This window comes from Balearica regulorum, unplaced genomic scaffold, assembly GCF_011004875.1.
Source record: "Balearica regulorum gibbericeps isolate bBalReg1 unplaced genomic scaffold, bBalReg1.pri S36, whole genome shotgun sequence".
NCBI classification, from domain to species: Eukaryota; Metazoa; Chordata; class Aves; order Gruiformes; family Gruidae; genus Balearica; species Balearica regulorum.
The window spans coordinates 256,340-279,267 of NW_022679029.1; the positions used below are offsets into that span (position 1 = coordinate 256,340).

At 50.5% G+C, this 22,928-nt stretch overlaps 1 protein-coding gene and 1 long non-coding RNA gene across 4 annotated transcripts; both read right to left on the reverse strand.

Moving 5' to 3' along the window:
* Window positions 1-1,870: 1,870 nt before the first annotated feature.
* LOC142599666 (uncharacterized) lies at window positions 1,871-21,638 on the reverse strand. Its single transcript, XR_012833212.1, has 3 exons — window positions 20,720-21,638; window positions 19,535-19,764; window positions 1,871-2,011 (listed from the first exon to the last, which is right to left on the reverse strand). It is a non-coding gene; the product is annotated as an uncharacterized LOC142599666 (long non-coding RNA).
* LOC142599662 (uncharacterized) lies at window positions 13,125-18,185 on the reverse strand. 3 transcript variants are annotated; one of them, XM_075741389.1, is made up of 9 exons: window positions 17,557-18,185; window positions 17,295-17,356; window positions 16,773-16,926; window positions 16,303-16,559; window positions 16,032-16,117; window positions 15,622-15,683; window positions 14,978-15,086; window positions 14,067-14,578; window positions 13,125-13,559 (listed from the first exon to the last, which is right to left on the reverse strand). In XM_075741389.1, exons 1-8 carry the CDS (start codon window positions 17,672-17,674, stop codon window positions 14,122-14,124), a joined length of 1,305 nt encoding a protein of 434 aa, XP_075597504.1. In that variant the 5' UTR covers window positions 17,675-18,185; the 3' UTR covers window positions 13,125-13,559; window positions 14,067-14,121. The 3 variants fall into 3 exon arrangements, with proteins under 3 accessions (XP_075597504.1, XP_075597502.1, XP_075597503.1); XM_075741387.1 differs by having other exon boundaries at window positions 15,565-15,683; window positions 17,557-18,183; XM_075741388.1 differs by having other exon boundaries at window positions 15,565-15,683; window positions 17,895-18,182.
* Window positions 21,639-22,928: the final 1,290 nt, after the last annotated feature.

Genomic DNA, 22,928 nt, shown 5'->3' on the forward strand with positions numbered 1-22,928 from the left:
TTATGACCCAGCAGAAGGGGCCCTGGGGGAGTCCAGCTTGGGCGAGAGCAGGGATTGAGCAACTTGCTTATCTTGCGCTGATAAGCACTGGACCTGAACAGGGGCAGGAGATGAGCAATTTGTTCATCTTAACAAGATGCAGCGCCTGACGGGTCTGCTCCTTAATCAACTAAGTGATGCCTGGGGTGAGGGGGAGCCTTCACAGCTTGACGTTACTTTGGTAAAACTAAACAGACCACCGCTCCTCTGTACTGAATGCCTTTGCTCTCTGCCACTTCCCCCCCCCGCCAGCCCTGATCAACTGCACTACAAGCCTTGTTAAGGGCCAATCGACACACAATACCTGACTTAGTCCCACCTCACCAAAAGTATAAATCTGGCATTTAGAATCCTCTTTTCTGAGGACGAGAACTCCAACTATCCGGACGGGTCGACGGGCCTGGACCTCTCTCCTCCCCAAGCAGGGACGCCTCTTTGGTAAGACTTGCGCCTCCGATTATGTCGGATGTTACCCCGGGAAAACTATCATTAACAAAAGCGCTGAACTATTAACTTGAGCTCAAAATTGTTGCAGTTAGTGCATTTATCAACGCCAATTCTGAACTTTTATATCTGTCGCTTCAATAAATTACCTATTTTTCTTTTCAACTTTGCGAAACTGTTGCAGTGAAAGTCCTTAGTGGGGCTCTGACAGGCAAACGTTGACTCTGATAAGTGGCTACACACATAACCCTTTAGACATAAACCGTTGACCAAGTCTGGGACTAAGACTGGACCTAGCCGCACCTAGGCTCCTCTCTGAGAAGGAGTTTAGAAAGCAAGGGGGTCCTTTCTGAACCTCGTGACTCAACGGGAGGGCCTCCCTCAGCCACATATCAGACTTGTACCCTTTCACGCGACACCTGTAAATGAAGTTTTGGACACTAAAAATGCATCTTTGTTCTCTAAAAGGGAGACTTTTTGCAAACGAAAAGTGTGTCTTTGTATCTTTGTAATGACGCTACTCCTTATAATAGGTTTTTGGCACCTTAAAATGAGGGTTGACATCCAAATATGAAACTGTGGGCCCTAAAAAAACCTATGGGTAATAAAAGACAGGCTTGTACCCTAAAAGTGAGGATTTCATTCCTCAAAATGAGGCTTTGGACACTAAAAATGTGTCTTTGAGTTCTAGAAGAGAGGTTGGACCATAAAAATGAGGGTTTGGACACTCAAGGTGCAGCTTGGACCCAAAAATCAACTGGCTGGATCCTAAAAATGCCGCTTTGAAGCCTGAAAATGAGGCTTTGCAAACTAAAAATGCTGCTTTGGGCTCTAAGAAGGAGACTTTGCAAACCACAACTGAGTCTCTGGACCATAAAAATGAACTTTTGGGGCCTAAAAAGAGGCTTTCTGCTGTCAAAGTGATGGTTTAGACCCTAAAAATGAAAAAGTGTGTCCTAACAAAAGGCTATGCTTAATACAAGACAGGCTTGGACCCTACAAATATGGCTTTGGACTCTAAAAGTGAGACTTTGGACCTTCAAAATCAGGCCTTGGGCCCTTAAAAATAATGCTTTGTACTGTTAAAATGAGTCTTTTGACTTTAAAATGGGGGTTTGGAACCTATAATTGAGGGTTTGTACCCTAAAACTGAGGCTCGGGACCTAAAAATGAGGCTTTGGGCCCTATCAAAAGGGTTTGGACCCTAAAAAATGAGAGTTTGGACACTCAAAATGTGGCTTGTACCCTAAAAAAGCCCGGCTGCATCCTAAAAATGCCACTTTTGAGCCTGAAAGTGAGGCTTTGGACTCTAAAAAGGACACCCTGCAAACTGCCAATTTGAATCATAAAAATGAGGCTTTGGAGCCTAAAATGACACTGTGGAAAGGAAAAACAAGGCTTTGGTCACTATAAATGTAGCTTTGGACCCTAAAACAATGCTTTCTGCCCTGAAAATTAGGTTTTAGACCCAAGAAATGAAACTGTAGTCCCCCCAAAAGGCTATGGCTAATAAAAGGCAGGTTTGGACCTTGTCGTGGTTTTACCCCAGCCGGCAGCTGAGCACCACGCAGCCGCTTGTTCACTTCCCCCCCCCCCCCCCTCAGTGGAATGGGGAGGAGAATGGGAAGGAAAAAAGACAAGACCTGGTGGGTTGGTATAAGGACAGTTTACTAGGATTGCAAAGGGAGAGGGGAAGACAAGACAAAACAAAACAAAACAGTACTTAACAGAGTATACGAAACTGGTGATACAGAATGCAGTTTCTCACCCGAGGACCATACAACTCAGACCGCACGCTCAGACCTGCCCCGAAACCGGACTGTCCCCGAGCCACGCGTCCTGAAGCTGCTGCTGCCCCTCCCCGGCTAGCCCCCTTTTATGCTGAGCATGACGTCACATGGTATGGAATACCCCCTTTGGTCAGTTGGGGTCAGCTGTCCTGTCTGTGTCCCCTCCCAACTCCTTGTGCACCCCCAGCCGTCCCGCTGGCAGGGCAGTGCGAGGAGCAGAAAAGGCCTTGGCCCCGCGTAAACACTGCTCAACAACAGGTCCATAAAACAAAAACATCTCTATATTATCAATGCTGTCTCCAGCACAAATCCAAAACATATCCCCACACTAGCTACTACGAAGAAAAATCAATCCTCTCAGCTGAAACCAGGACATTATCCACCCCTTATTCCATACTATTTACATCATGCTTAGGTCCCACACAATTCAATACATCCTCATTAACCACTACCACCTTTCTCATCCCTTAATATTAAAATGAGGATTTTAGCCCTCAAAATGAGTCTCTGAGCACTAATAAGGATGGGTGAGATGCTACAAATGATGCTTTGGACCCTGAATACGAGGGGAATCTCTTGGTTCCTCTATGGCCCCACAAAATGAAGCTTTGGTCCTGAATACAGGGCTTTGGGCACTCCGTGGAGGCTGAGAGCTGTAAAAGAGGGGTTTGGGCCCTCAAAAGGAGAGTTTGGAGCCTCAAAAGGAGAGTTTGGGCCTTAAGAAGGGAGCTTTGAGCCCTGAAAATGGGGCTCTAGAAATGAAATTGAGGGTTTAAACCCTGAAATTTGATTTCGTGTCCTAACATGAGGCTTTGGTAGCAAAAACTAAGGCTTTTCACCCCCAAAAATGGGTCTTTGGAGGCTCAAAACTAGGCTTTGGACATGGAACAAATAAGTCTTTGTTCCCTAAATGAGGAGTTTGGACCTTTGCTGTGGTTTAACCCCGCCGGCAGCTAAAACGATCACACAGCCGTTTACTCACTCCCCACCCTGCAGTGGGATGGGAGAGAACTGTAAAGAGGTAAAACTGGAAGGCTGAGATAAAGACAGTTTAATGGGACAGAAGAGGAAGAAGATGGGGGGGGGGGGGGGGGAGAACAATTGCTTAGCCAGCCAACGTTGCCACGGAGAGGTAGCCAGGGGCTGCAGGGCAGATTTGGGATGGCAGAAGAATCACCTCTGTTGTTTGTTGGGATGAGAACTATTACAATCCCTAAATGCCCAGATCTGTCTGTGCCCAGAAGGGGTAGAACTTTTAGAAGCAAGGATCTGTCTCACTGCCAAAAAGACGCCTGAAACTCCTGGGGTTCCACCTGAAGTTGTTAAAGCGCCTTCAAAATTGTGGAGCTCCTGCGGAATGGATGTGGGTGGATTGAAACCGGCACAATCGGTCTCCATAAAAACAAAGGGAGGAAAGCCCGTAGCAATCAAGCAGGATCACACTCCCAGAGAAGCAGAAAAAAGTATTCAGAAACGAATCAACCAATATCTGAAAAAAGAGGTTTTACGATCATGCAATCCCCTGTATAATACCCCTTTTTACCTATAAGCAAAAACCGGTTAGACAAAGGAGGAGATCCAGAATATGAGTTTGCACAGGATCTCAGAGCAATAAATCAACACGTGGTTGTACCTCACCTGGTGGTTCCAGACCCACCAACAAAATTATTACAAAGTCCACCTTGGGCAAAATACTTAAGTGTTACCAATTTAACAGCTGCATTTATAGAATTCCTACAGCAGAAGACAGCCAGCATCTGTTTGCATTTATGTGGAAAGGCCAACAACTAACCTGGACCCTCTTGCCCCAGGGCTTCACTGGGTCTCCTATGATATTCTCCCGTTTGCTTAAAGACAACTTGACAGATATTACATTACCTGGACGTTCTACACTTGGACAACACGTAGATGATTTGTTACTCGCCAGCAAGACTGCTTGAAAGATACTGATACCCAGCATCGAAGTTGAAGAGTCAATCATGATTCTGTAGCTAAGAAGTTACACATAGTTCTCCACAGCTCCATAGTTACGAACGTCACAGAGAATTTTGCAAATAGTTGCTAGGTACTGCTAAGGATGACTATTGTACAGTCCTACCATTATGTTAGTTAATATTCACCCAAACAATGTATCAATTAAGACGTGATTGTCAAGAGGTAGAAGAAATCGTTAGTCTGATCAACAGACCCTGAAGAACCATTTGGGAGTGCCAGAAGTATTGAGAAAGTAGGGGAAAGGGAATTTGGGCCAGGGTCTCCGCAACCACCGACCCATGAGCCCCCTACCCAAACTATACCACCTACCCAAAGATAAAGGCGGAGAAAAGAACCGAGCATGCCTTCTAGTTTGCATGCTAGGAGAAGAAATATGAAGCAATTGTTGTAAGTGGGAGTGTCCTCATTTGGAAGGTTTGTGTATAAATATGACAGAGAACGGGCATTAGGTGTGCTTGATTTGTGGGAATCCACCGAGCACCCAGGGCCGAATAAAAAGCAATATGTCTCCTCTGTTTGTGAGAATTGGCTTATTGCACACCAGGCAACGAATCCGCTGTTCGGACAACAGTACTATTTGTCTATGGAGAACTTTAGCAGAAAAAGGTCACCGTGCATCTCTTTCTAAGCTTCAGCTGTGTCAGCAGGAAGTAACATATTTAGGATTCGTATTAAAAGGAGGACAAAGATTAGCAGACCCAGAACAGGTCCTTTGCATGAGAACAGAGGAGTAGCCAGCAGAGTCCTTACTCAACAGCTACTTCCACACCACTGCCCTGTGGCTTTTTACTCAACTCGGCTGGATCCTGTAGTTGTTTCCTGCAACACCCGCCACTGAGATCACAAGTACCCGTGGAAGCCAGTGGCATACTCCTGCCCTATCAGCTCCTCAGCCACCTGTGACATCACAAGTACCCGCGGAAGCCAGGGGCATACTCCTGCCCTATCAGCTCCTCAGCCACCAGTGACATGAGAAGCAGCTGGACAAGCCAGATGTCCTTTCATTCCCAATCAGATACTCGGACAACGGTTACCTCAAAAGCACCTTTTGATGACCTAATCAGTCATCAGTGACATCAGATGCACCTTTGCAAGCCAGGGGCCTGCTCTTGCCCTGTCACCTACTCATGTACATGTGACATCACAAACACCTGAACAGGCCAGGGGCCTACTCCTGCCCTATCTCCTACTTGGGATCATGTGACCTCACAAGAGCCTGCACAAGCCAGGGCCCACCTTCTGCCTATCACCTCCTCAGGCACACGTGACATCACAAGCACCTGCGCAAGCCAGGTTCCCCTGCCTGCCCTGTCAGGTACTAAGCAGCAGTGACACAAACACCTATACAAGCCGGGTTCTCGCCCTTTCCGCATGAGATGCACAGTCTCTAGAGACATCAAACCAGCAGCATAAGCCTGGTTCCCGTGTCTGACACATCAGCCTGTCAGCCACCCGTGACATCACAAGACCTTAACAAGCCAGGTTCCCACGCCTGCCCAGTCAGGTACTATGACATCAGAAGCACTGTCAGAAGCCAGGCTCCAATGCCTGCCCTGTCAGCTTCACAAACACCAGTGTCCTCACAAGAACTTGCACAAGACAGGTTCTTGCACCTACCCTATCAACTAGTAAGCACCCTCGACAGCTCCTGCCCTATCAGCTCCTCAGCCACCTATGACATCACAAGCACCTGCGGAAGCCAGGTACATACTCCTGTGCCCTATCAGCCACTTAGCCACCAGTGACATGAGAAGCAGCTGGACAAGCCAGATGTCCTTTCATTCCCAGTCGGATACTTGGACCACAAAAGGACCTCTGCAAGCCAGGGGCCTGCTCCTGCCCTATCACCTACTCATGTACACGTGACATCACAAACACCTGCACAGCGCACATGCGTGCTTCTGCCCTGACAGCTAAAGAGCTGCCAGCGACATCACAAGCAGCTCTACAAGACAAGTCCTCATCCTGCCCTATCACCTCTTTGGGCACATGTGACCTCACAAGCACACGCTTCTGCTCCTGTGACATCACAAGCACCTGGTCAAGCCAGGTGCCCATGCCTACCTTACAAGGAACTGTTCCTTAAGCAAAATCAGAAAAGTCGTGCACAATCCCAGTTCCCATGCCTGCCCCATCATTGACTGTGCCACAGACAACATCAACTTCTGCGTAAGCCTGTTTCCCAGGCACGCGTCATCAGGAACTGCGCCATAAGTGACAGCAGAGGCACCTGCAGAAGCCAGGATCCTGAGCCTGCCCAAACAGGACCTGTGCCACACATGACATCAGAAGCTCCTGCACAAGCCACGTTCCCGCGTCTTCCCTATCAGCTACTACGGCAACAGTGAAATAAACACCTGCACAAGCCACATTCCCTCAACTGCCCTGTCAGGAACCGTGCAAAGAGTGACATCAGAAGCTCCTGCATAAGCCAGGTTCCTGCGCCTGACAGAGGAACTACACGTGCAGCTGTGACATCAGAACAGCCGCATAAGTCAGGTTACCGTGCCTGCTGTTTATAAGCCAGTCAGTCACAACCCATGACATCACAAGCACCTTCGCCAGCCACGTTCCGGTGCTCGCCATATCGCATTGTCAGCCAGCCTTGACATCACAAGCACCTCCACAAGCAATGTTCCCGCACCTGCCCAATCAGGACCTGTGCCGTACGTGACATCAGAACCTCCTGCACAAGCCAGGTTCCTGCGTTTCCCCTATCACTTACTAAGCCAGCAGTGACAGAAACACTTGCAGAAGCCAGCTTCCCGCACCCGCCATAGGAGCTACGTAGGGCACCAGTGACGTCAAAATAGCAACGTACGCCTGGTACTCGTGCTGGCCATACCAGCTAGTCAGCCATCTGTGATGTCAGAAGCACACGCACAAGCCAGGTCACTGCGCCTCTCCCATCAGGGACTGTTCCACAAGGGACATAATCTCCTGCACAAGCCACGTTCCCATGCCTGCCTTAGCAGGAACTGTGCATGGGGTGACATCAAATGCACCTACACACTCCAGGTTCCCATGCCTGCGCTATCAGTTACTAAGCCAGCAGTGACAGAAACACCTGCAGAAGCCAGGTTCCCGCACCTGCGAATCACATAGTGAGCCACCCGTGACATCAGAAGCACCTGGAAAGCCAGGTTTCCACACCTGCCCTAGCAGCTAACAAGCCACCAGTGACATTAACCTCCTCCACAAGCCATCTTCCCAGGCCTGCCATATGAGCTGCACAGCCACCAGTGACATCAAAACAGCAGCAAAAGACAAACTCCAGACGGCTGTTCACTCTGGAAAGCAAAGGAGAACCACCTCACGTTCTGTGTCCACACATTCTAAGCCGTCTACGCCCCCCGATCCATGGTGCAGTGGCAGATGCAAAGTGTCATTGCCAGCCCCAGCCCCAGATGGAAACACCCTGGCAGGAGACGGCAGTAGCTACGGGGCACAGATCTTCCTGTAATGCACAAGAGACCCCTCGGGCAGTGACCCTGGAGGAGTCTGGGGTTGCTGCCCAGGCTCTTTCCTCCCTCCACAGCATGCCAAAAGTCTCCAGGAAAGGCTTGAGAGGAGTCCTGGCGGGGGCTGCCAGGCACAGACCTGCCTCCTACATACAACACTCCTCTGCTGGCTTCCTTGGAGGAGTCTTGGGCTGCTCCCTGGGACTTCAGTTCCCTCCACAGGAAGCCACAAGACTCCAGGAGATTCCTGGAAGGAGGCACGGGCAGCTACCGGGCATGGACCTGGCTCCATCATACACAGAACTCCTCTGGTAGCTGCCTTGGATGTGTCTGGTGCTGCCTACCGAGACTTAAGCTCTCTCTACAGCATGCCAGAAGAATCCGGGAGAGTCCTGGGAAGAGATTCAGGCAGCTACCGGCCATGGGTCTGCTTCCACCATGTACAAAAGTCCTCTGGTAGCTGCCTCGCAGGAATCTGGGGCTGCTACATGGGACTTCAGCTCCCCTTCACAGGAGGCCAGAAGTCCCCAGGAGATGCCTGGGAGGAGTCGGCCGGGGCAGCTACTGGGCCCGGAGCTGCCTGCAGCAGACACAAAACTCCGCTGGTAGCTGCCTTGGAGGAATCCGGAGGAACTCTCTTACCCAAGAGTTCTGCTCCCTCCTGAGGTGGCCAACAGACACTGCAAGTCCTGGCAGGAAGCCTGAGCCACTACAAACCACGGTCGTCCTTGCAACAGGAGATGAGAGCTTTTTGAGTAGGTACCTTTCAGGAGTCTGCGGAGAGAAAGCAGGCTGCGCCCCACCAGAAATACTTTGCAGCCACAGGGGGTGAGCGCTTCAGCCCTGAGGAGGCAAGACCAACGGAAGAACTACTGCTGAGGAGTTCCTGGGGCACAGGACGCCCAGGGGTCCGGGAGAAGCCAGGGGCTGGACGGGCCGGAGCGGCCGGGCCTCAGCCGGGGACGGGTCCCGCCCCTCAGGGCTTCCCACCTCTCTGCCGCCTCCCCAGAGCAGCGCTGGGATTGGGCACTGCACGCACAGCTCTGAGTGGCCGCGCTTCCCACGGCAGCAGCCCATTGGCTGCTGCAGTGCCGGCCGGCCGGGGAAGGTTCTGGGCTGAAGGCGGGCAGGGGGCCGTTGTCATGGCAGCCTGGCCCGGCCCAGCCCCATAGTCCTGGCTGATGCCACCGGGGACGTCAAAAGCACCTCCAGCAGCCAGGGGCCTGATCCTGCCCTCGCAGCTGCTGCTGCTGCGAAAGGCAGGGTGCTAACGGCAACCCACCTTGCTTAGAACAACAAACCACCGCAGACGAGGCCTGTGGCTTCAGACCATAGAAAATTGGCTTTGTACCCTCAGAACAAGTCGTTAGGCTTCAAAACAGGAGGATTTAGTCTCCCAAAATGAGGCTTCAGGACCTCAAAGTTTGGGCTTGGACCCTGGAAATGAGGCTTTCGGTCCTCAAAAGTAATGAGCGCTTGGGCCCTACAATGAGGCTTGCAGCCCTTCCAATTAGACTTTAGGCCGGGAAGAGTTAGACCCCAAAATGAGTATCTGGACCCTAAACATGACTATTTGCACACTCCAAATGAAGCTCAGGCCCTTAGCAATGACTCCTTTTACTCTCCAAGTGAACCTTTGGACCCTAAAACTCAGGATTTGCTTTTGAGGTGAGGGCTTGGACCCTACAAAGGAGCATTTAGGCTGTCAAAATGAGGCTTGGGACCCTTAAAATGAGTGGAGGGATCCTAACAGTGAGGCTTTGGGCCCTAAAGAAGGGCCTTGCAAACTGAAAATGTGGCTTTAAACTCTGAATGTGAGGCTTTGGACCCTAGAAATTACTATTTGGACCCGATAAATGAGGCTTAGAACCCCAAGAAGGAGGCACTGGGCCCTAAAACTGAGAGTTTGCCCCTCAAGCTTCGGGATTAGAAACCAAAATCAAGGATTTGGACAAGAACACGAGATTTTGGACTCCAAAAGAAAGATCTGGGCCATATAAATGCGGCTTTGGAGCCTCCAAATAAAGCTTTGGACCCTAAACCCCAGCCTTTGTTCCCTAAAAAGAGGGTTTAGACCCTACAGATTGGTGTTTGGCCCCTCAAACCCCAACTTTGGGCCTTAAAAATGAGGCTTTGGACCACATAAAGGAGGCTTTGGTAACTTCATATGAGAGTCTGGATCTGAAAATGAGAGTTTGGATTCTTTACATGCGGCTTTGCACCGTCACTTGTGGCTTTGTAGCCTACAGATGAGGCTTTGGACCGTGAAAGCGGGTTTTGTGTCCTGTAATAAGGATTTGGACGCTACAAATGCAGCATTGGATCCTAATCATGCGGGTGTGGGGCATAGGAATGGGAGCTTTGACTCAGAACGTTTGAGCTTCTAAACTAAAGCTCAGGCTTTGAACTCTAAATATTAGGCCTTGTACCCTAAAAGGAGGGTTAAAACACTACAAATGAGTCTTTGTATGGTGAAAATGAAGATTTGGATCTGAAGCGGATTCTTAGAGCCTTAAAAACAAGGCTTTCAGTCCTGAAAAATGTGTTTGGACCCCAAAAATGAGGCTTTGAACAAAGAAAATGAGGCGTTGAGCCCGCAAATGAGGTTTTGTTCTCTGAAGCGAGGGTTTGGATGAATAAACTGACGCTTTGGACCCTCGAATTGATGCTTTGGACTCTCTAACTAAAACTTTGAAACAAAAAAGTTTGCTTTGGGACCTAAAACAATACTTCAGACTCTATAAATGTAGCTTTGGCCCTTAAAAAAAAGTGGGTTTGGCCCTAACAATGAGCGTTTACACCCTTAAAATGAAGCTTTGGGCCTTAAAAATCAGTCCTAAAATAAGACTTTGATCTGTAAAAGAGGGGTTTGGACCCTGCGAATGAGAATTTGGACTCTAAAAACAAAGCTTTGAGCCCTATAATGTAAGGCTTGGAAACAAAAATGAGGCTTTGGACTCTGAAATGAGCTTTTGTGTCTTCAAATGAAGTTTGGATCCTCAAACTGAGGCTTTGGAAATGAAAATGGGGACTCTGACCCTGAAAATGATGCATCAGGTCCACTTCAAAGTTTGTGGACCCAAAATGAAGATTTGCACGCTAACAATGAGGCTTTGGACTTTATAAATGAGAGTTCTGGCCATCAAACTTCAGGTGTGGAAAACAAAAATACGGCTTTAGGCCTTAATAATGAGGATTTGGACATAAAAACCATGCGGCTTTGGACCCTGAAAATGAGGCTTTGGGCTCTAAAAATTACAGGCAGTATCCTAAAAATGAGGGAAATGGGGCTTTAGGAGCTAAATTGAGTGTTTGGATGGGAAGATGAGACTTTGAACCCTAAAGCGAGGTTTTGGACCTTCAAAATCGGACTTGGGTCATTGAAAATGATGCTCTGGGCCCTTCAGATGAGTCTTTGGACCTTAAAACTGTGGCTTGGAACTTCAAAGTGAGCCTTTGGACCCTACAAACGAGGCTCTGGAGCCAAAAAAAGGGCTTTGGACCCTGAAATGAGGCTTTGGAAGCAAAACCTAAGACTTTGGAAAGGAAAATGCGGCTTTACACTCTAAAAAGAGGATTTCTGCCCTAAAAATGAGGTTTTAGACCCAAGAAATGAAACTGTAGCCTGTAAAAAAGTGTCTATGCGTAATAGAAGACAAGTTTGCACCCTGAAGTTGAGGATTTTAGCCCTCAAATGAGGCTCTGGGCACTAATAAGGATGGGTGAGATGCTACAAATGATGCTTTGGGCCCTGAATACGAGGGGAACCTCTTGGTTCCTCTATGGCCCCACAAAATGAAGCCTTGGTCCCAAATACAGGGCTTTGGGCACTCCGTGGAGGCTTAGAGCTGTAAAAGAGGGGTTTGGGCCCTCAAAAGGAGAGTTTGGAGGGGTTCAGCCTTACAAACGGGACTTTGGAAAGGAAAATGAGGTTTTGAATGCTGAAATTAGCTTTTGTGCCCTAAAATGATGCTTTGGTACCGAAAGCTAAGGCTCTGCACCCTAAAAATGGTCTTTGGAGGCTTAAAACACGGCTTTGGACATGAAACAAATGAGACTAAAATTTTCCCTAAATGAGGAGTTTGGATGCTAAAATGAGGCTTTGGACACTAAAAATGAGGATTTGGACCCTCCAAAGTGTGGAGTGGATCCTCAAAATAATCCTAAGACTAAAGACTGAGGTTCCTGAAAATGAGGATTGGGTCCCAGCAAGGAGCCCTCGGGCCCTTAAAATGAGGCTTTGAACCTTTGAAGTAGGGTTTGGAACTTAGAAATGAGGGCTTGTTTCCTAAAAAGGAGGCTTTGGACCTTAAAAATGACTATTTGGACCCCCAAAGGGGTAATCTGGGCTTTTAAACAGTGATGCTTTGGGCCTGAAAATGAGGCTTGCCTCTTGAAAATGAGGTTTGCCTTAAAAACATGAGCTTGGACTTTAAAAATGAGGGTTTGGACACTTGTATGAGGCTTTGGACTCTGGAAATGAGTTTAAATTGAGGCTTTTGGAGCCTGAAATAGGTTTTAGTGCCTTTAAGATGCAGCTTTGGACAATAAAAACATGTAGATGCTTTGTGCTGTAAACATGGTGGTTGGGACTCAAAAATGAGGATTTGGAAGTTAAGAAGGAGGGCTTTTTATCCAAAGGGTGGGCAGATCTTGTAGCCAGAGGGACGAGACTTTGGTGGTGTTGATACCTCCCTCCGTTGGGCATGTCCTTGAGCAGCCTGATGGGACCTGCTCTGAGCACGGGGTTGGGCTGGAGACTTCTCGATGTCCCCCCTGACCAGAATTATTCCATGATTTTTGTGATTTCCCTCAGTAGAAAGACCTGATTTGACACGCTCAGCTAGACAGGGTGACATTACAGACTCCCCAGCAAGAGACACAACTCAGCCCAGCACTGAGCTCCTGGTTCTGGGCAGATCTCTCCATTTTGGCACTTCAACAAGGTGTTCAAATTTCCAGCCTGGCACCCCCGGATCTCTTGCAAACCGGTGCAGAAAGATCCGGCCCTGCAAAGTGGCCTTTGGCTTGGTAGACCCTCATCATTCAGCCCTTCTCCCAGATGCTGGAGGGGTCCTAAGTAGAAGCTTCCTTTAAGGACGGTTGGGTTCCTGGGTTAAGTAGCATGGATTTGGGCAAGGAGAAAAATGCCAGGTAACAGCAGGGGACACGACTGCCATAGCGCTGGGACAGGAGATGGGCCTTCTATCACTGCAGGTGGCCCATGGGTTGGCCAGAGGGCGGATCTACTTGGAGGATTTCAGAAGTAGAGCCAAAAATAGAATATAAATTGGATAAACAGGGAGAAAAATAGGACGGTAAAGACATCTGGCTCTACCCCAAGTGGAAGTAGATAGTCCAGCCCAGTGGAGCTGGGCTCAACCTTGCGCTCGTGCCTTCCTCGTTCCCTTATGGCCCTGGGTGAAAGCTCAGGTGGCCTCCACTGCTCCTGCGTGTAGGTGCCCTTCATGTTTCCCCAGCTGCGCTCGTATCCTCTCCTTTCCCCTCCAGGGACATTCAGCGCTTTGCTACATAGCTCCAAGTGCCCGCTTTCCCTCCCTTGCCCCAGAAAGCTGGTTTCTTTCCATAGCAGCCATGCAAAAGGTCCCCTGGATGGAAAAAGACCCGAGGAAGGTCCCTCAGGTGGCCTTGCTTCCAGTACCACGCTGGGCTGATCTCAGAGCCGTGGCCAACTGTAAAACCCCTCTCCCCTGTTCCAGTCAAGGACCATTGGGAACAACGGAAGAGTCAACGCTTTTTTGCAACTTCTCCTTTGTGTTTTTATTCATCTCTTTCCCGGGCTCCTCGTGTTCTGAGCACAGATGGGTTTCTGCAAAAGAAGAGAGACTCTTCTCAGACAATACTGCAGGTTTTGGGAACTCTTTGCCCACACACGGAACCCAGAGATGGCTTCAGGTCAGGACACTGAGCGGAGGGCAGCTGCTTCTCTCCCTCTGCAGCCGCTCTAGCAGCAGCGGTTTGCTCCCAGGCTGTGCCAGACCCACCCAAAAATCCTTTCTCTTCCCACCGGGGATCTAAAGCAGCAATGAGGCTGGGGAGAAACAGTCCCCTCTCCGGCCCAGAGCAGCCTTGCGGTTAGTCAGGCCTTCCAAACACGGCCAAGTAACGTGGCCTTGTGTGTTTCCTGAGGCTACAGAAGAGAGGGCAACACTGGAAAAGCAGTACCTTGCCCCTGGTGATGGAAGAGCCCACGGTGGGAACTGAGCCCCCCGTCAATCAGAACCAAGGGCTCTTGGAAGAGTCCCCACTGTCCCTCTAACTCTGCATTTCTACCAGGAAACAGCACCCAAGAACGACACAGATCCCAATCACCTACCTGTTGGCATCACCCCAGGTGGTGCTCCCTCAGCTCCGGGCACTCCAAGCCATGATCACTCCAGCCAGGGCCACTCCATCCTGGAGACCACTGGTGTGGTCTTCGGTGGTTGGCCTTGCGCAGACCTGGACCTCTCGTAGATTGGTGGCACCAAAAGGGAGGGATCAAAGCTGTATCCAGCTAAGATGGTCTTCTGTGGCTCTTGCAGCACTGACCAGAACATCTCAGGCCTTGATCTCAGTAATTCTACTGTCTCAGGTCCTGGTGGCTGTGGAACAAAGACCTTGTAGGTGGCCTCCTCAGGCAGCCTGGTCTCAGAGCTCAACGACGGTAATTTGCTTCCAAAGGGAACTTTATGTTCTCCTTGTCCCCCTCCTCTGCAGCTCCGAGATTTTGCTGCCTGCGCTCGGCTCTGCTTTGATGCTTGGCCTTCGAGCTTGGCTTTGCCCTTGGGTGTGCTGGCCGCAGGTTGCTTTTTGCCAGAGGAGTGCTCTGGGATCGGTGGCAGCTGCCTGAAAGGACACAATGGGAGGACTCTGCTTGAGGACGCCATGGGTTTGGGGCCACATCCTGCCCCCGTGAGCCATGTGCCTCTGTGCGCAGCTGCTGGCAGCTCAGCCGATGGCTGTGCTCAGCTCCAGAGAGGAAACCCCCTGAGCCAGGACCCTCGGCTGACACACGGCTGTCCCCATGCGCAGCTCAGGAGGCCACGCTGGGGCTCTCCTGAAGGGAAGGAGAGAAGCCAGCCCTGTGAAATGGGGGGGTCCCGGCAGGATCATCCCGCCCCTCTGGCACTGCCTTCACCACTGTTGGGTGGTGATGAACGGTGAGTGTTTGGGGCTGGGGAATGGCCTCTTGCTGGGTCAGAAAATGACCCTGTGCAGATGCCAGCCCTGAACCTCCATACTCACCTGAGCCAAGACTTCACCTTGTCCTCCATCTCCTTTCTTTCCTGGAGCTGTGAGGCTTCATTAGGAGTCAAGGTCGAACAGGCAAGCAAGGACAGTTTAGCACATGCCACTAGAATTGGGAAGGAGAGACCTTGTCAGAAGAGCATTGCTGGGATGCTGCTGGCCCGGGTGACACGTAGAGGTGCTCAGGCCCCTTCCCAAAACGATGGCGGGGGCCATTCTGCTCCCCTCGCAGCCACCCCAACACCAGGTCTTGCCTGGCGCCTCATTTCCAAGGTGCAATGTGGTTTTGTGACCGCGTTATCAGCACCAGATTTGGGAATGAGGAGCCAGTTGGTGCTGGGACAGGGACTCTCATTTCCCGAGGGCCTTGGATTGCCAGCCTCCCACTGCGCCCTGGGGCACATCCCACCCTGGGGTTCGGTTGTGTGGAAGCCAAGAAGTCGTCAGCAGAAAAGGCGGTGCCGAGCTGTCATGAAGCTCCGGCACTAGTCAGATCTTCTGACAATCATCACTGAAGGATTTTCCCCAATATATCACAGAAGCAGGATGGCTGTGCTGCGGAAAGGAGCCAGGAGCAGCTTTACCTTTTTTGCCCTGGTCGAGACCTGCCAAAACCTCTTCTTTCTTCTCCTTGTCCTCACCAGCAACGTTTCTCTTGCGAGGGTCCCTTGGTGGTGATTTGGGCACAACATACATTTCAAACCTGGAGACAAAGAGGTGACACCAGCATGACCCACGGCACCACCAGCCATGGCCATTTGCCACGATCGCCTGCTCACACGCAGATTTTGGCGTTGCACAAAACCCCCTTTTTTTCCCACGTTGACTACACCCCATCCCCAAGGACTATCCTGGGAAATGAAGTCAGCCTGCAAAGAGTTGCCTGAAGTCCTCCATCTTTCCCATCAGATCTGCCTCACACGAAGGACTGTGGGCAGGGGGCACATGTCGCTGCCTGGTGCCCTTGCGGCAGGACACCTGTGATCATGTGGAGCAAATGCGACCAAACCACACCTGAGCAACTAGAGGTCACATCTGCAGAGGTACTCACTCAGGAAAGATGATGAGACGGCCAGAAAATGTCAGAGAGGCCAGAGGTACCACTGGGGACACCATCATGTCCAGCAGCTGGGGGACCTGCAACGGAAGAGCACAAAGATGGCAGGACGCCCTCAGCATGGCTGCGGCACTCGATATCGGAGGAGCCTGAGGCAGTGAGGGTTGGTAGGACCGTGGCTCTCACCTGGCCTGAGTGGCTGACCAAGTTCTGGTGGGCCACCGCTGTGCAACCACCTGGGCCGTGGAGAAGCCAAAATGCTCACCTTAAAAGTAGCTTTCTCAAAGTTCTCTTTCCCAGACATCCTCTCCAAGAAGCTGAGGTAGAACTTCATTTGTACCCTTGTGCCTTCAATGAGGAGCACCCCTATGTCCCTCAGGACAAGGGCGATGTTCTTCCCCTTTCCCAGGCAGTAAGAGAGGAGGGACGTGGTGCCTTGGATACAGTTCTCCACTTTCCGCCGGGACACCGAGGCGGCTTCGGCCACCTTGGCATATTTCAGGGGCTCCAGCTCCTTATGGCCTGTAAAACCACACGAGAGGGATGGAGGTGCTCACCCAGTGCTCCTTCTGCAGGCCAACGTTTCCCAAGGGCTGCCTCTTGCAGTCACCCACAAAACCCCCCATTTTTGGACCTTCTCCGCAGAGAGGACAGTTTGCTTTAGAGAAGCGTCTCAGATCCAGGGGAGGGACGCGATGACCATGCAACCAACCAGGGCTTAATCCTCCTGCTTACCGGGCAGGTAGTCCTTGTTGTCCCTGAGGTTGTGGACAACCACGAGGTTCCTGGCCAGCCGAAACACGGGCCTCTGGATAATCACCACCTTGTTCCCAACCTGGATGCGTGTGGGGACCACGTCAAAGGAGCCAATGGAAGGAATCTGGACCCCCTGTAAGCGGAAGAGAAGGGAAGGGCAGAAGGGTGAGGACTGGCCGGAGGAAAGAGCTAGAGGTGGTCCTGTCCAGGGATGGCGCTTCAGGCTGGATCCTGCCCAGTCCATGAGCTGGGGCAGTGGGGAGAGCTTTGGGGAGGAGACGTCGAGTCACAGAATCATAACATCATCGAATACCAGGTTGGAAGGGACCTCAAGGATCATCTGGTCCAACCTTTCTTGGCAAAAGCATGGTCTAGACAAGAGGGCCCAGCACCCTGTCCAGCTGAAGCTTAGAAGTGTCCAATGTTGGGGATGTGTGCCCTCCCTCTGGACCACCCTCTCCCCACCCCCTGGACAAGGTCACGGACAAGGAGTTGACCCACCTTCCGCAGCAGCAGCTGTTGTTGGATGTATTCGGCCACTGCGTCCCAGATGGCTGTTCGCACTAGAAAGCAAAGGAAAAATGAGGTCATGATCTCGGTGTACCACCAACCCCTGAGCGGTGGTGAGGTGGCTGATACAAAGAGTCATCACTGTCCCCAGCCCCATATGGAGACATCCCTGAGATGGCTGCAGTGCCGACTCTCACCCAGACAACGCCGCAACCCTTGGTCACCACAATGTGGTGGCCGTGGATGCCTGTACCTTTGGCGCTGATGCTGGACATCATGAAGGTGTGCTCCATCCCGTCCCAGAAGTCCATTTTGATCCGCCTCATGCTGGCGGGTCGCTCCTTAGTGGCAACAGCCATGTGGGAGCTCATCCCTGTTCGTCCTATGGACACTTCTCCAGGGTGCGGGACCCAGTGCCCTGCAGCCCCTTTTACACCCCTGTGCAGCCGTGTCACAGACTCAGTGTGACATCGTGGTGACACGGCCACTGCTGACTACGCTGCCCATTGTGACACGGCCACCAGCAACCTGCTACCTGCTGTGAGACGGCCACCATGCGCTGCTGATCATGGGGACATGCCACCCACTGACCTGCTGGCCCTCTGTGACGGGGCTGCCACCGCCCCTGTGCCAATGCCTGGTGATGATACAGGGCCCAGGCCATGGCTCCTTCCTCTGTGTCCGTTGTCCAGCTAACATCTGTCCGTGCTGTCTCAGGCCCGTGATTCACAGGTTGGTAAGGGGTTGGAAGGGACCTCTGGAGATCATCTAGTCCAATCCCCCTGCTAGAGCAGGATCACCTGGAGCAGGTTGCACAGAATCGTGTCCAGGTGGGTTTTGGATCTCTCCAGAGAAGGAGACTCCACAACCTCTCCGGGCAGCCTCTCCCAGGGCTCGGTCACCCGCAGAGGGAAGAAGTTTTTCCTCATATGCAGATGGGACATCCTGTGTCCCAGTTTGTGCCCGTTGCCCCTTGTCCTGTCACTGGGCACCACTGAGAAGAGTCTGGCCCCATCCTCTAGGCACCCACCCTTTAGATATTGATAAGCGTTGATCAGATGCCCTCTCAGTCTTCTCCAGGCTAAAGAGACCCAGCTCTCAGCCTTTCCTCATACCAGAGATGCTCCAGTCCCCTCCTCATCCTCGCAGCCCTCTGCTGGACTCTCCCCAGTAGTTCCCTGTCTGTCTGGAACTGAGGAGCCCAGACCTGGACACACAACTCCAGACGTGGCCTCACCAGGGCAGGGCAGAGCAGAGCAGAGGGGGAGGAGAACCTCCCTCGACCTGCTGGCCACGTTCTTAATACACCCTAGGACACCATTGGCCTCCTTGGCCACGAGGGCACACTGCTGGTCATGGAGAGCTTGCTGTCCACCAGGACTCCCAGGTCCTTCTCTGCAGCGCTGCCTCCCAGCAGGTCAACCCCTAACCTGCACTGGTGTCTGGGGTTGTTCTTCCCTAGGTGCAGGATCCTACACTTGCCCTTGTTGAATTTCATATGGTTCCTCTTTGCCCAGTTCTCCAGCCTGTCAAGATCTCGCGGAATGGCAGCGCAGCCTTCCAGTGTGTCGGCCGCTCTTCCCAGCTTAGTATCATCAGGAATTTTGCTGAGAGTACACTCTGTCCCCTCATCCAGGTCATGGATGAATATGTTGAGTAAGACCGGACCGAGCACTGACCCTTGGGGTGCCACTAGATTCAGGCCTCCAACTAGACTCTGCGTCACTTATCACAGCCCTCTGGGGTTAGAATACAGCCCTAGAATATCTCACGTTGGAAGGGACCCGTAAAGCTCATTGAGTCCAACTCCCTGCTCCTCGCAGGACTACCTAAACCTAAACCATATGACTAAGAGCGTCATCCAGATGCTCCTTGAAGTCTGACAGGCTTGGTGCCGTGACCGCTTCCCTGGGGAGCCTGTTCCAGCGACCTCCAGCCCTCTCAGTGAAGAACCTTCTCCCAGTGTCCAATCTGAACTTGCCCTGATGCAGCTTCATTCCATTTTGTCATGTCCTGTCACTGGTCACCAGAGAGAGGAGATCAGCACCTCCCCCTCGAGCAAGTTGTAGGCTGCTATGAGGGCATCCCTCAGCCTTCTCTTCTCCAAGCTGAACAAACCAAGTGAGGCTCAAAAGGAGGCTTTGGATATGGAACAAATGAGGCTTTGGAGTGTAAATGAGGAGTTTGGATCTTAAAATGAGGCTTCGGCGCCTAAAAATGAGTATTTGGACCTTTAAAATGAGGCTTTGGGCTCTAAAAATTGCAGCCTGTATCCTAAAAATCAGGCTTTGGTTCCTGAAAAGGAGGCTTTGGTAGCTGAAAATGAGGCTTGGGACCCGCTAAATAAGACTTTGACTGTAACATTCAGGCTTTGGGCCTTCAAAATCAGACTTCGGGCCTTAAAAATTATGATCTGGACCCTTAAAATGAGTCTTAGAAACTTAAAAGTGGTGCTTGGAACCTGTTGTGGGGTGCCGGACTTATCCAGGCTTGTTGGTGCCGAATACAGGGCCGTTATGACCCAGCAGAAGGGGCCCTGGGGGAGTCCAGCTTGGGCGAGAGCAGGGATTGAGCAACTTGCTTATCTTGTGCTGATAAGCACTGGACCTGAACAGGGGCAGGAGATGAGCAATTTGTTCATCTTAACAAGATGCAGCGCCTGACGGGTCTGCTCCTTAATCAACTAAGTGATGCCTGGGGTGAGGGGGAGCCTTCACAGCTTGACGTTACTTTGGTAAAACTAAACAGACCACCGCTCCTCTGTACTGAATGCCTTTGCTCTCTGCCACTTCCCCCCCCCGCCAGCCCTGATCAACTGCACTACAAGCCTTGTTAAGGGCCAATTGACACACAATACCTGACTTAGTCCCACCTCACCAAAAGTATAAATCTGGCATTTAGAATCCTCTTTTCTGAGGACGAGAACTCCAACTATCCGGACGGGTCGACGGGCCTGGACCTCTCTCCTCCCCAAGCAGGGACGCCTCTTTGGTAAGACTTGCGCCTCCGATTATGTCGGATGTTACCCCGGGAAAACTATCATTAACAAAAGCGCTGAACTATTAACTTGAGCTCAAAATTGTTGCAGTTAGTGCATTTATCAACGCCAATTCTGAACTTTTATATCTGTCGCTTCAATAAATTACCTATTTTTCTTTTCAACTTTGCGAAACTGTTGCAGTGAAAGTCCTTAGTGGGGCTCTGACAGGCAAACGTTGACTCTGATAAGTGGCTACACACATAACCCTTTAGACATAAACCGTTGACCAAGTCTGGGACTAAGACTGGACCTAGCCGCACCTAGGCTCCTCTCTGAGAAGGAGTTTAGAAAGCAAGGGGGTCCTTTCTGAACCTCGTGACTCAACGGGAGGGCCTCCCTCAGCCACATATCAGACTTGTACCCTTTCACGCGACACCTGTAAATGAAGTTTTGGACACTAAAAATGCATCTTTGTTCTCTAAAAGGGAGACTTTTTGCAAACGAAAAGTGTGTCTTTGTATCTTTGTAATGACGCTACTCCTTATAATAGGTTTTTGGCACCTTAAAATGAGGGTTGACATCCAAATATGAAACTGTGGGCCCTAAAAAAACCTATGGGTAATAAAAGACAGGCTTGTACCCTAAAAGTGAGGATTTCATTCCTCAAAATGAGGCTTTGGACACTAAAAATGTGTCTTTGAGTTCTAGAAGAGAGGTTGGACCATAAAAATGAGGGTTTGGACACTCAAGGTGCAGCTTGGACCCAAAAATCAACTGGCTGGATCCTAAAAATGCCGCTTTGAAGCCTGAAAATGAGGCTTTGCAAACTAAAAATGCTGCTTTGGGCTCTAAGAAGGAGACTTTGCAAACCACAACTGAGTCTCTGGACCATAAAAATGAACTTTTGGGGCCTAAAAAGAGGCTTTCTGCTGTCAAAGTGATGGTTTAGACCCTAAAAATGAAAAAGTGTGTCCTAACAAAAGGCTATGCTTAATACAAGACAGGCTTGGACCCTACAAATATGGCTTTGGACTCTAAAAGTGAGACTTTGGACCTTCAAAATCAGGCCTTGGGCCCTTAAAAATAATGCTTTGTACTGTTAAAATGAGTCTTTTGACTTTAAAATGGGGGTTTGGAACCTATAATTGAGGGTTTGTACCCTAAAACTGAGGCTCGGGACCTAAAAATGAGGCTTTGGGCCCTATCAAAAGGGTTTGGACCCTAAAAAATGAGAGTTTGGACACTCAAAATGTGGCTTGTACCCTAAAAAAGCCCGGCTGCATCCTAAAAATGCCACTTTTGAGCCTGAAAGTGAGGCTTTGGACTCTAAAAAGGACACCCTGCAAACTGCCAATTTGAATCATAAAAATGAGGCTTTGGAGCCTAAAATGACGCTGTGGAAAGGAAAAACAAGGCTTTGGTCACTATAAATGTAGCTTTGGACCCTAAAACAATGCTTTCTGCCCTGAAAATTAGGTTTTAGACCCAAGAAATGAAACTGTAGTCCCCCCAAAAGGCTATGGCTAATAAAAGGCAGGTTTGGACCTTGTCGTGGTTTTACCCCAGCCGGCAGCTGAGCACCACGCAGCCGCTTGTTCACTTCCCCCCCCCCCCCCCTCAGTGGGATGGGGAGGAGAATGGGAAGGAAAAAAGACAAGACCTGGTGGGTTGGTATAAGGACAGTTTACTAGGATTGCAAAGGGAGAGGGGAAGACAAGACAAAACAAAACAAAACAGTACTTAACAGAGTATACGAAACTGGTGATACAGAATGCAGTTTCTCACCCGAGGACCGTACAACTCAGACCGCACGCTCAGACCTGCCCCGAAACCGGACTGTCCCCGAGCCACGCGTCCTGAAGCTGCTGCTGCCCCTCCCCGGCTAGCCCCCTTTTATGCTGAGCATGACGTCACATGGTATGGAATACCCCCTTTGGTCAGTTGGGGTCAGCTGTCCTGTCTGTGTCCCCTCCCAACTCCTTGTGCACCCCCAGCCGTCCCGCTGGCAGGGCAGTGCGAGGAGCAGAAAAGGCCTTGGCCCCGCGTAAACACTGCTCAACAACAGGTCCATAAAACAAAAACATCTCTATATTATCAATGCTGTCTCCAGCACAAATCCAAAACATATCCCCACACTAGCTACTACGAAGAAAAATCAATCCTCTCAGCTGAAACCAGGACATTATCCACCCCTTATTCCATACTATTTACATCATGCTTAGGTCCCACACAATTCAATACATCCTCATTAACCACTACCACCTTTCTCATCCCTTAATATTAAAATGAGGATTTTAGCCCTCAAAATGAGTCTCTGAGCACTAATAAGGATGGGTGAGATGCTACAAATGATGCTTTGGACCCTGAATACGAGGGGAATCTCTTGGTTCCTCTATGGCCCCACAAAATGAAGCTTTGGTCCTGAATACAGGGCTTTGGGCACTCCGTGGAGGCTGAGAGCTGTAAAAGAGGGGTTTGGGCCCTCAAAAGGAGAGTTTGGAGCCTCAAAAGGAGAGTTTGGGCCTTAAGAAGGGAGCTTTGAGCCCTGAAAATGGGGCTCTAGAAATGAAATTGAGGGTTTAAACCCTGAAATTTGATTTCGTGTCCTAACATGAGGCTTTGGTAGCAAAAACTAAGGCTTTTCA

Excerpts from the sequence above, each read along its gene's own strand:
- LOC142599662 (XM_075741387.1), bottom strand. The coding sequence starts at position 17,674 with ATGAGCTCCCACATGGCTGTTGCCACTAAGGAGCGACCCGCCAGCATG. Across the intron at positions 16,927-17,294 it reads AACAGCTGCTGCTGCGGAAG|GGGGTCCAGATTCCTTCCAT; the intron begins GTGGGTCAACTC and ends TTCCGCTTACAG. Across the intron at positions 14,579-14,977 it reads AAGGTGAAGTCTTGGCTCAG|GCAGCTGCCACCGATCCCAG; the intron begins GTGAGTATGGAG and ends GTGTCCTTTCAG.